General features: G+C 34.5%; 1 protein-coding gene across 1 annotated transcript; it reads left to right on the forward strand.

The window, feature by feature from the left end:
• The first annotated feature begins 724 nt into the window (after window positions 1-724).
• Window positions 725-8,908, forward strand: LOC146957888 (Galactose oxidase/kelch repeat superfamily protein). Its single transcript, XM_085739558.1, has 15 exons — window positions 725-958; window positions 1,042-1,180; window positions 1,979-2,007; window positions 2,146-2,242; window positions 2,330-2,385; window positions 2,486-2,593; window positions 3,845-3,901; window positions 4,998-5,089; window positions 6,258-6,342; window positions 7,332-7,484; window positions 7,639-7,739; window positions 7,917-8,081; window positions 8,179-8,291; window positions 8,404-8,485; window positions 8,619-8,908. Exons 1-15 carry the CDS (start codon window positions 799-801, stop codon window positions 8,682-8,684), a joined length of 1,503 nt encoding a protein of 500 aa, XP_085595684.1. The 5' UTR covers window positions 725-798; the 3' UTR covers window positions 8,685-8,908.
• The last annotated feature ends 3,279 nt before the right edge of the window (window positions 8,909-12,187 follow it).

Consider the following 12,187-nt stretch of genomic DNA (forward strand, 5'->3'; position numbering starts at 1 on the left):
TTATAATTGTTAATTTCTATGGGGAACCATAGTGAACCGTCATAAATATTCCTAAAGGCTTAGAAGCCCTCCAGAAAGGCTCTAAGACCTCCAGAAGGGCTCATGCGCCCTCCAAAAGGGCTCCTGAGACTCCGGCGTGCTCGCCTTAAGGCGTCACCCATCTAAGCTTCTAGAAACCTCTAGAAACCGCCTAAAGTACACAAATACCCCTGTTGCTTGGGAACCAAGCAACCGAAACCCAAGCCCATAGCAGGCTATAAATACTACTCTTGAGAGCATTCTCGAGGCATCTAATAATGAGTCTAAACCCTAGAATCCTAGTATTCCTTACCGTACTTTTAGCAAGTACACATAGAAATATCTTTGAGTTGGATAAAACCACAATGAATAACACAACTTTATCATTTATTAGATTTAAAATTGATGCATTTTTAGAGTTGAATGCAAATTTAAAACTTATAGTTAAGTTGAAAAAAATGATTTATCGATGTTCAGTGTTAAAGACAAATGTAAACATATTAAATTATTAAATTCGTTTTCTAACTTCTTAGTCAAACACTCCTGAAAAACAAACAACAAATGAACAAAAATTTCTTAGACAAACACTAAAAAAATTAGTAGCAGTCAAAGCCGATAACAACGTGGTAAAAAAAAATTACCTACAATTTATTTTTTTTAATTTTTAACTGGAGCTACAAAATCTGTTAAAACCTGAAAGAAAAATAAACCCAGAAAAGAAAATAGAATAGAGAACGTTGATCGAATATCGTGATCGGACTCGGAAAATTGAAACCAAAAATGTATTACTGGGTTGGAGCATCATCATCTGATTACGCAGGAACACCTCCTCAACCTCGCAGTGGTCATTCCGCTGTTAATATCGGAAAATCCAAGGTTGTCGTCTTCGGTGGTCTCGTTGACAAAAAATTCCTCACTGATATTCTTGTCTATGATATTGGTTGGTGACCCTTTTCTCTCTTCTTTTGTGGGTTGTTGTCAAAATTTGGAATTTGATTCGTTTTGTATTGTTGAAATTTTCAGAAGCTAAGCTATGGTATCAACCAGAGTGTACTGGAAGTGATTCAGATGGACATGTGGGTCCCACCCCACGAGCATTTCATGTTGCCGTTGCTATTGATTGTCATATGTTTGTTTTTGGTGGCCGTTCTGGTGGTCAAAGGTCTAGTTACTGTTTCAGTTTGTTTATTTCTCACACTATCTTATCATTACATGTTTTGTAGATCACTTAGAATACATTGAGAAAGAGTTAATCTTGATTATACTTAGACCCTATTTGGATAAGCAACTTAATTATATACTTGTACTTATCATATAAGTGCTTATGTATAAGCTATTTCTATAACAAAAGATAAATGGCATGTTTGGATTGTCTTAATTGAGCCTATCTACTGGCATAAGCATTTGTGAGACTGTTTGGGAGAGATTATGAAAACAGTTTATGATATGCTCATAAGTTGTTTTTGGCTCACTTCCATAAGCTCATAAAGATAGCTTTTGAAAAAGCTTATACTTTATATGAAAATTTAGTATGACTTTATTTTATCTTGTGTTCTATAAATAAATTATACATAAGCACTTATATGATAAGTGCTTAATTAAGTTGTTTATCCAAACAGGGCCAAAACGAACTCAAACTACTTTCATATAAGCTATTAGCTGTTTTCATAAGCTATACTAGAGAGCCTGTGGAAATAAGCTGAAAACAACTTATGGGTTGACATGTCATAAGCTATTTCCTTAGGTCTCCCATACAGTATCACAAATTCAAACATACCCTATATCATAAATGAATTGTTAATATTAGACTTAAGTAAAATAATTTTTGCTTTCATAGTTTTTATGGTGAAGATTAATGCATCTCAACTCACATGCTCTTGCTATTTTATGTGTGTATTGCGTGTGGGTGTGCGTGTGCGTGTGCGTATTTGGTTCTCATAATAATGTCTGAATTTTACAGGTTGGGGGACTTTTGGGTTTTGGATACTGGTAAGACATTTTGTATTATATTTGCTGGGTTATTGTTTTGTGATAACTTTCATTTTGTGAGACTTGAAATGTTTGAAATTGGCACTAATGTTTTCTTGGCATGTTGGCACTTGGAATGAACGATGTTGTTTAATCAAGATATATGGCAATGGTCTGAACTAACTGGCTTTGGTGACTTGCCTTCTCCGCGAGATTTCGCTGCAGCTTCATCTATTGGGAACCGGAAGATTGTTATGTGAGACCTATAACATTTGATTTGACTACTTATACCAATTGACTGGATAAGATTAGGACTAAATTAAAACGTTCGTTAATGGTGCAGGTATGGTGGATGGGATGGAAAAAAGTGGCTATCCGATGTTTATGTCTTGGACACAAGTATTTTTCTATCTCTGGGATTTGAATTTTATCTCTTGAAAACACAATTTCCTTTAATGCAGTTCTAACAAGTGGTAATGCCGTCTTCTTACTTTCATAGTATCCCTTGAGTGGACGGAGCTCTCAGTTTCTGGAACATTGCCACAGCCTAGATGTGGGCATACTGCCACAATGGTTGAAAAACGGTTGCTTGTTTATGGTGGAAGAGGTGAAGTCTCATAATTCTCCTTGTGTAAGAATTGATTTGCTTGTATGTTGACATCTTTTATGAGTTTATACCAGTCCTTTTATCCAAATCAAAAGGTCAAATACTTATGGGTGCCCTTAGGGTATTTTCTAAGAAATCAAAAGAAGAATATATTTATTGGAAAGGCATTTTTTTAGATACCAATGTTTCAAACGTTGTCCTCAATAAAGAATTTCTATCTCTTGATTCTGTCCCTCAATTTTTGTTTCTATTTATACTTTCTGATTTTTCTTGTTAAAACAACATGTCTTTGTGCCTGTTTGGTACTGAGTTTTTTCTACCCACGTTTCACTAAAATCACGGCAGCAACCCACTTTAACCAAAAGCTCCAATTTGTAGCTTTAAAAAATCACGGCATATTTTGCTTTGGGAATCCCCCAAACTTGCTTTTTTGCTTCCAAACTCCATCCCAAACAAGCACTTTGTTTCTCAAACAATGATGAATATGTGCATCTTACTACTTTCACTATTATCTTAGTTCCAATATAGGAGAAGATTTGAGTTAAAAAATATAGGAGAGGATTCAGCACTTCCTTTGTGTTTGACTTTAGTGGCAAGAAGATTAATGAAATTTCAAATTTGCATGACTTATATGCCCATTTTCCTTAATGTAGCTAATAAAATTGAACTGGAAGGTCCCCGTGAGCTTAGCTCAGTTGGCAGGGACATGCATTATTATATGCAGGGGCCGGGGGTTCGAACCCCGGACACCCCACTTATTCACCTTGAAAAAGGTGAATTCTAGCCACCAGGCTACTTGACCAAAATCTTATTCACCTTGAAAAAGGTGAATTCTAGCCACCAGGCTACTTGACCAAAAAAAAAAAAAAATTTAACTTGAAAGTGTTGTCAATTTTTTCTATATTCAAAGTACTCTGCTGTCGCACGGCTGACCTTCATAAACCCATCTGAAACTCCAAAGTTCATTCTAAGGTGTAACCACTTTCCCCCACGCGTATCTCATGATAAATTTAACTTCTGAATCAACATTTTTAGTTTAGGATAGTCTCTTTGGGATTTTGGTAAGCACCGGGTGTGCCTACTCTGGAGACTGGAATAACCCCCCAATCCTAATAACCATGTTGCTTTGATTTCCCTAACTTGCATGTAAATAAATGGAGGGAGCATATAGTATATTATTTGTTGCGGATGCGATTTCAATCTCATACGAAGTTATTAATTGAAATGAGTGTTCTTGCCTGACTTTGACAGGAGGAGGTGGACCAATTATGGGTGATTTGTGGGCCTTGAAGGGCCTTATAGAAGAAGGTATGTATACATATTTTTTGCTATATTTATATGTTTATCAAGTAAGATGTCGTTTATTTACTATTTAGTCGTTTATTTAATATGTGGTATGTTGGTTGCTAAATCTTATGAAAGTTGTTGAATTTATTCAAATTTAAAATTAAATGTGATCTCTTGTCAGTATGAAATGTTTTTCACTACTTAGTTTCTTTTCTCTGGATAGGAAAATGTTTGGTAAGTTAGTGGTTATGTTAGTTTCTAGGGTTTGAACCTTGGGCCTCCATAAAACTCCTACGGTATCCCTTCACTCAATATTTTGCTTCTGCACTTGTTGTGCCAATACCTTGCTTCTTACTTCTCCAAGACATCAATCAGTCTAATAAGTAATAACAACATAAATTCCTGCAGTAGAATATTGCATACATGTTTGTAATGTAAATTATTGGAGTATGTCCTCTATCTTAAAGTCCCCGGTTTGGTTGCCATTTAATAGTATCCAAGTAAGAATAACACTTGGAACTTGTAGAATTGATTGAGCACACTTACAGAAGATATATATGTTCAAGTGGTCTTAGGACAGTTTAGTTTGCGAACAAGACTTCAGTCCATTTAGGGGTGGAATAGGCTTCCTTTTTATAGAGAAAATCTTGACTTGTGAATCCAAAGGTGTGTCCTTAAGTTAGCACTTTGACATGTCCCTTCCATACTATATAGAGCATATTTTCTCTAGAAGATTACAACATTGGTAGAAAACCCGACCAACATTTCAGGTTCGTCCAACTTAACATGTCATTAGAAATGGAGACAGGACATAACAGGGACAGAATAGATTCAACAGAATATGGAGAAGATGAAAATGGTAGATAAAAAAGCATAAGTGGTTGAGGATTATGAACACATATGGCAATGGGTCATTGGAGGATTGGCAACAAATGGCGTGTATTCTGTAATGTGTTTTCGGTTGCAAACTACAATCTGCGTCCCTTTGTCTCTGTTTTGATTAGAACATGGTTATATTTGCACTATTTCATACTTTTTTTTATTCTAAATTTAAATATGTGTGGCTCCTTATTCAATTGGCTATGTACTTATAGTTTGTATGTGTTGTGGAGGGAAGAGAATGAAACACCCGGGTGGACTCAGTTAAAGCTTCCAGGTCAAGCTCCATCTCCCCGTTGTGGCCATTCAGTTACAAATGCTGGACACTATGTAATCACATTTGCACAATCCTTATTTATCTTTCTACTTTTGCTATATCTTAGATTGCTTTTAGTCTTTTATTGTAAAAAATGGATGTTTGTACTGTTCCTACCTCATTCGGTAATAGAATAATCTGCATTTTTTTAAAATTTTTTATTGCAGGCTAGGTATTAAGGTAGTGTTTAGCCCAACTTTTTACAACTTAATTGCTGTTCTAAAGTTAAAGATGAAATAAGAGCTTCAAAAGTAAAGTTAAAGTTGTTTGGTGTTTTTTTGGCTTTAAAACTATTTGGAAGTTGACAATTGTTTGGTAAATTTTAATATTGTTGTAAATAAGTAATTATTGTTGTGGGCACATATGATGTTAATATTAGCTTTTCGTATTAGGCCTATTAAACAAGCCCAGTAGTTAGAGCCTAGTCTATACATTCAGATTAGTGTTTCTACTCTTCACACAATTGATTTATAGTACTACAGAATATTTTTCCACAAATATAATTGTTTAAAATTACAGCAATGGGTACAACATAGCAAGTCTTACGATATCTCGAATATCTGGTGAATCTAACAGTATCTTGAACCTTCCATGGAGCATGATGTTAGAGTCTAGAGAGAAGAGAGAGATTTGAGAGAATTAACTTTTGATTGTAGAATGTAAAAACTGAATGTGTTATTGATCTTCTGAGTTCAATAGTGTTTATAGCTACTGAAAACTTGCAAAATAAGCTAATCAAATTAACAAAAGTTCAACTAACACTAACAGCTACTCCTACTAACTAAAAATGCTGTTGATAACTGATTATCTGTTGTGCCAAGCTAGCATAACTGACTGGAAGACTCTGGAAACACTTCACAGTATTCCCGATCGAGAATTTTTTGGACAATGCTCATACTCTCGTCGAATATCTTTTTTTAAAATGTGTTTGGTCTATCTTTTGCTTTTAAGGAGAAGAAAAACCTAAAAAGATCTAAGCCAAACACTGTCTAAAAAGGCTGGCTGTTATGTTCATGTCAGACATGTGAAGGTGGTTGAAGGCTTGTTGCTAGTAATAAAAAAACTAATCCTTATCCCACAAGACTTGTTAATACATCCATATGATTGTATGAATTTACCGCTTTAACTTTGAATCATATCATTTGTTTGTTTCTTTTATTAATGTTGGGGTGGATTTTGCAGCTGTTGATGTTTGGCGGGCATGGGACCGGTGGATGGTTGAGTCGTTATGATATCTACTACAATGATTGTGTTGTATTGGACAGAGGTGAGAACTTCCAGTCTGCCTGTCTGGTATGATGGCAGGCTTATGCTTTTCTATACCGTTCTTGTTTTTGGAACCATGAAATTCTTTCTTTCTATTGTTGATCTGTTCCATTTAAAGTCGACTTGTTAGAGTTCTCTGGCATCATTGCACATTAATTTATAGTTGGGACTGCAAAGTGCTTTGTGGAAGAAAAGAAAACTAAATGAATATGATGCATGTTCGCTACATGAAGGGTGTCTGTTTCTATTTTCTTTCTTCTGTGGTTGGAAATTCAGAGATTCCGGTTTCATTAATCAGAAGTCCTTGGTTTTTTTATTTTATTTTTTATTTTTATTTTTATTTTTATAATAGTTGACCTCTAGTATCCAAGGAGGGCTATTAGCTTCATTTCATGTTTTTATTTTATTTATTTGTACTACTTTTGAAGAATGCTTGATGAACATTAAAATTTATGCAAAATAATAAATATCTGGTTTTCATCTCTTGATTTGGAAGTTTTTTTTCTTCTTTCTTTTTCAGGCTGTTGTTATAATCAGTTTAAGAACCTTTGTGCACTTCACAAATCTTGATTCTAGGAAGTTACAAACGTGTACACTTTCTTACTTGTGGAACCTTATAATAATTGAAACATTTTTGAGGTTCAAGAAGAATTATTTATGTTTCAAGTAAATGAAAAGGCATGTAGAATATTGAATATTTGATGATAATACCTTATTCTTGAAAAAAAACAAATGAGCTAATGATGCAAAATCATGTCTTTGAATGAAAAATTGTGTATGTTACATGTTGCTTTAACTTTTACTGAAGAGGGAAGTTTGCAAAACATGGTATTCAGTTCATATTCATTATTTTGAAACAAATCACATATATTAACCTTCCTTTGTGGTAAATTATGTCATGCAGATAATCAATGATTTTATTGGAGAAATACGAAGTTCAGTTACTTAAATTGTTCGGCAGGCTAATTGTTTGTACTTCTGTTTGTATAGTTTCAGCAACGTGGAAGAGGCTATCCGTAGGCAATGAACCCCCTCCTGCCCGAGCATACCACTCTATGACAGCTATTGGTTCACGGTATCTGCTAATCGGCGGCTTTGATGGCAAATCAACTTATGGCGAGCCATGGTGGTTAGTCCCTCAAGGTATTTATTGTGCTTTTAAGGTCTTCAAACTTCTTGTTGTTATTATTGTTAAATTCAGATACAATCTCATAAGATAAATGTTAAAAGAACTGACTAGTCAAGAGTCAGAGGCACATAAAAAACTAAATTCCCCTCACTTTGCTTGTTTTACCAGATGACCCAATTGCAAATAGGTTAACTGCATCTCCACCTAGAAATATTTCTGAAAGTAAAGATGCAGCGTCACTTAATGGTAACTTTCAACCTCAATTCCAGGTATTGGTTAAACTTGTTTTGCCTTATCTTCATAGCACTTTTTTGTCTTCTCGACACTTCTCTTAATTTGAAGAGAATATCACAAACTTAGGTTAAATTAGTAGATATAATACTTCCTGTCATTTAATAGATCCAACTCAATTTCTTGAATTAATTTATTGCCATCACCTTTGCCAGGAAAACCAAGTAGAGAAGTTTCCTCTCTCAGAATTGCAACGAAGATTACAAATATCAGTTTCACAGTCCAATTCTATGCTTCCAATTGTGAATGAGTTGGAAGACAAAGAGCTTCTTGAATTAGCATCAAGATTAGCAGGTGAAAATGTTTCTGCAAATTCACTGGTAAAGTAAAACGTTCCTTTAGTTATGACAAACTTTTCTGTACGTTGGTATCATAGAAGTAATTTGATTGAAATGGTATTCCATTTCCGATAACAAGGCAATTGAGGCACTCCGCGAACACTGGAAGAAGGCTGAACCAAATATGATCAAACTCAAAGAGCTTGGACCATTGCTCCGGGATTACCAACGTCTAATTCACCGGCTTCATCTGTAAGAACTACATTGTTTATTCATTTTTTAGTTTGTGAGTAATTCATTTTATTTTCAAACTTTACTGATGAATAGTTTGGCTTGTGTTGTTTTCCTTTCTTAACTTCATTAGAGAAAAGAGTGCATCTGACCAGCAACCTGGATTTGATGAACATGTGACGCATCGATTTTTTCATGTCAGAAACATTTCACAGGTATACTTTTTGTGATTAAATGGATTATAAAAGGCAGGGTTATTAGGCAGAGACACTGAATAAACTATTATAATTCTACAAATTACAATACCATTTTTTATTTTCTGATTGTCTTCATTTACTCTTGTTGCAGTTGCGCATGGATGATATACCAAAACTTTTGGATGAGTACAAACAGCTTCCTGTATTATATTTCTGATTGTTACACTTAATTTTATTTTATTTTAGAATTTGTTTAAGTTTTGTTATAAACGTATATATAGAACTATTGACGAACTTTGAAATGTTCTATTCACGGAAACTGAAAAATTAACATAAATATTCGATAGCCAAGTAACGGGTCCAAATCAATGAGTTGTCATTGAATCCCTGTGTAAAAATTATTGATCAGTCGTATGATTTTTCAGTACTTCATTTCAAACATACCATTTTGTTTATCACAAGTTCATTTTGCAGAGTCTTTGAACTTACGACTCTAACGGTGTTTGGTTTTGGAGTTTCAGTTGTGGAGAGAGATTGGTTTAAGAGTAAGGAGAAGAGAAATAAAGCCTAAAGAAGTGTTGATTGCTTTAAGATGTGCCATAAAAAAAAAACAACTACAATGTTCTATATTTGGCTTAGCTTGGTTATGATTCTATATACACACACACACATATAATCAAATATTCAAGGAATCCGAAAATGAAATCTTTCTCATAATAATGATCGAATGGAGTAAATAATTTTGTTTCTCAACAACCCTAATACCCCAATGACGGCTCACCAATCATCTCTTATTTTGACAGACTAAACATTACCTCTATCTCATTTGGGTCTTGTTAACGAGTGTCCCTGGACCACTCTTTAAGGATTCTAAAAGAAGAAATAATTTTATAAAAAAGTCAAAGATTTCGATTTCCGATGCATTGATTACACATATTTTCATGATAAGTTACCATTTAAGGGCCTTAGTCAGTGCCCCGGGGGCATTGGTTAACATTTCTCATCTCATTTTAATAAGGATAAGGATAACCTTAATGGAGTGACGGAGAGAAGAATGAGTAGTTTGGTGAATATTCTTTGCTATTAAATTTGAAGTTGTACTCCATTTATAGGGTTGCTAACTTACTCCTATCTAAAAAAATGAAGGAGTAAGTTAGCAAGCCTACTATCACTTACTTTTGACAAAAATGCCCTCAACATCTTTTAAAAGCATTACTATTTTATTTTCAAGTTATGAATTTCTCTTAATTTCTAGAGTTAATCGACGATGTTGCCGCAAATTGGATCAAATTTTGTCTAAGATGCTGGCTAGGTGCCACTCTTTTTTTTTTTTTGGTTAATTAAGAAATTAGAATAAAAAATTTTGTGCGGTAGTAGGAAAAATGTCAATCATGGATCAATTAATTTTTTTTTTACCAATGGCCAATAATTTTTTGACATTTTTGTTTTGATATTACCAGCAAAGTTTCTAATTGTTTTTTTATTAATAAAATGAATGAACGTTAGTTTGCAACAAGTGGCGTGAATGGTTTTTCTGCAATAATAATATATAGTTACCAATTCAAAGACTATTAGCGCATAATCAATTCAATTCATAAGTGTACCACTATAATTGAAAATGTGGTGACAATGTAGCCAAAAACAAGTCTACCACTTCAGAATATTTTTCCTATTCAGATTAGTGTTTCTACTCTTCACACAATTGAATTATAGCACTTCAGAATATTTTCTACAAATGTGATTATTTAAAATCAGCACGACGGGTACAGCACAGCAAGTCTTACGATATCTCGAATATCCGGTCAATCTGACAGTATCTTGAACCTTCAATGGAGCATGATGTTAAGAGTCCTGGGAGAAGAGAGAGATTTGAGAGAATTATATTTTGATTGTAGGATGTAAAAACTGAATGTGTTATTGATCTTCTGAATTCAATAGTCTTTATAGCTACTGAGAACTTGCAAAATAAGCTAATCAAATTAACATAACTACAACTAACACTAACTGCCACACCCATTAACCAAAAAATGTTGTTGATAACTGATTGTCTGTTGTGCCAAGCTAGCATAACTGACTGGAAGACTCTAGAAACACTTCACAGTATTTCCGATCGAGAATTTTTTGGACAATGCACATACGTACTCTCGTATAATATCTTTTTTTAAAATGTGTTTGTTTTATCTTTTGCTTTAAGGAAAAGAGAAACCTAAAAAGATCTGAGCCAAACACTATCTAAAAAGGTTGGCTGTTCCGTGCATGTCAGACATGTGAAGGTGGTTGAGGGCCTGATTGATGCTAGTAATAAAAAACACTAATCCTTATCCCACAAGACTTGGTATTATGGCAGACTTATGCTTATCTTATCTACACCGTTCTTGTTTTTGGTACCATGAAATTCATATATTCTGGCAGTGATGTATATACATTCCTTAGATTTTATTTTCAAGTGTTAATGCACTGCATTATCTTGGGACCAATCTAAATAGTGCTATTTAAATAGTGCTATTCAACGTGTCCTGTTTACTAATAATTAACGTAGTTATCTGGGTACCTACAGAAGTGGAGTTTTGCCATGAAAGCTGCATGCTGCAGACAGGAGATCACCATCCATACTGATCCAAAGAACTATGAATATGTGATCATCAGTGGGGCTCAGAAAAAAACTGAGCAGTGGCGGAGCTATGTTACTAGGGAAGGTCATGGCACCCCCAAACATTTGTATACATATCATATTATGCCCTATGGTGTTACACTATACATGCTTAATGCTTTATCCCCGTACGGTAAATGCCAATTTTAAACATGCAACCTGAAGTTGCATCTTCGAACATGTTTACTACTAGAGAAAAAAGGAACCCCATCTACTATGCCAACATGAATTTATAGTATATTGGGTATAATATTCTTATTATGTGTGAATAAAATAAAAATGTTTATAATAAAATTAAAACAGAAAAATTTAATCACATCATTTAGCGGAAAATATTTTAATGGTCACAATCATTTGGACACACAATTTGAACACAATTGCATAAAATAGATATAGCTTAATCATATTAGAAAAGCATCGGGGCCTGCGTCAAGGGGATCCTCTTTCCCCTTTTTTATTTTTATTGGCTGCTGAGGGATTGAATGTTTTGATGAAATCCGTGGTGGAAAATAATTTGTATACCGGATACGGTGTTGGCATGTCAAATTCGGAGGTGGTATCTCATTTGCAGTTTGCGGATGATACTCTATTGATAGGTGAAAAAAGTTGGGCAAATGTGCGAGCTTTACGGGCAGTTTTGACTTTGTTTGCAGACATGTCAGGTCTTAAAGTGAATTTTAATAAGAGTTTACTGGTTGGCATTAATATAGGGGAGTCATGGCTGGTTGAGGCGACCTCCTTATTAAACTGTAAAGTGGGTAAAACTCCGTTCTTGTATCTCGGTTTGTCGATTGGAGGGGATCCTCGAAAGTTAGCATTTTGGGAACCTGTGATAAATACCATAAAAACTAGATTGGCGGGGTGGCAAAGTCGCTTCTTATCCTTCGGGGGCCGTTTAATTCTTCTCAAGTCTGTCCTGACATCGCTTCCTGTCTATGCCCTTTCTTTCTTCAAAGCTCTGTCAGGTATCATTTCTCTCATTGAATCTATTTTTAACAAATTTTTTTGGGGTGGGAGTGAGGGTAACAGGAAAATTTCCTGGATTGCTTGGAGCTCTATCTGTTTACGAA

Source organism: Medicago sativa, chromosome 1, assembly GCF_051527215.1.
Source record: "Medicago sativa cultivar Bolivia chromosome 1, Bolivia_mono, whole genome shotgun sequence".
Lineage (NCBI taxonomy): Eukaryota > Viridiplantae > Streptophyta > Magnoliopsida > Fabales > Fabaceae > Medicago > Medicago sativa.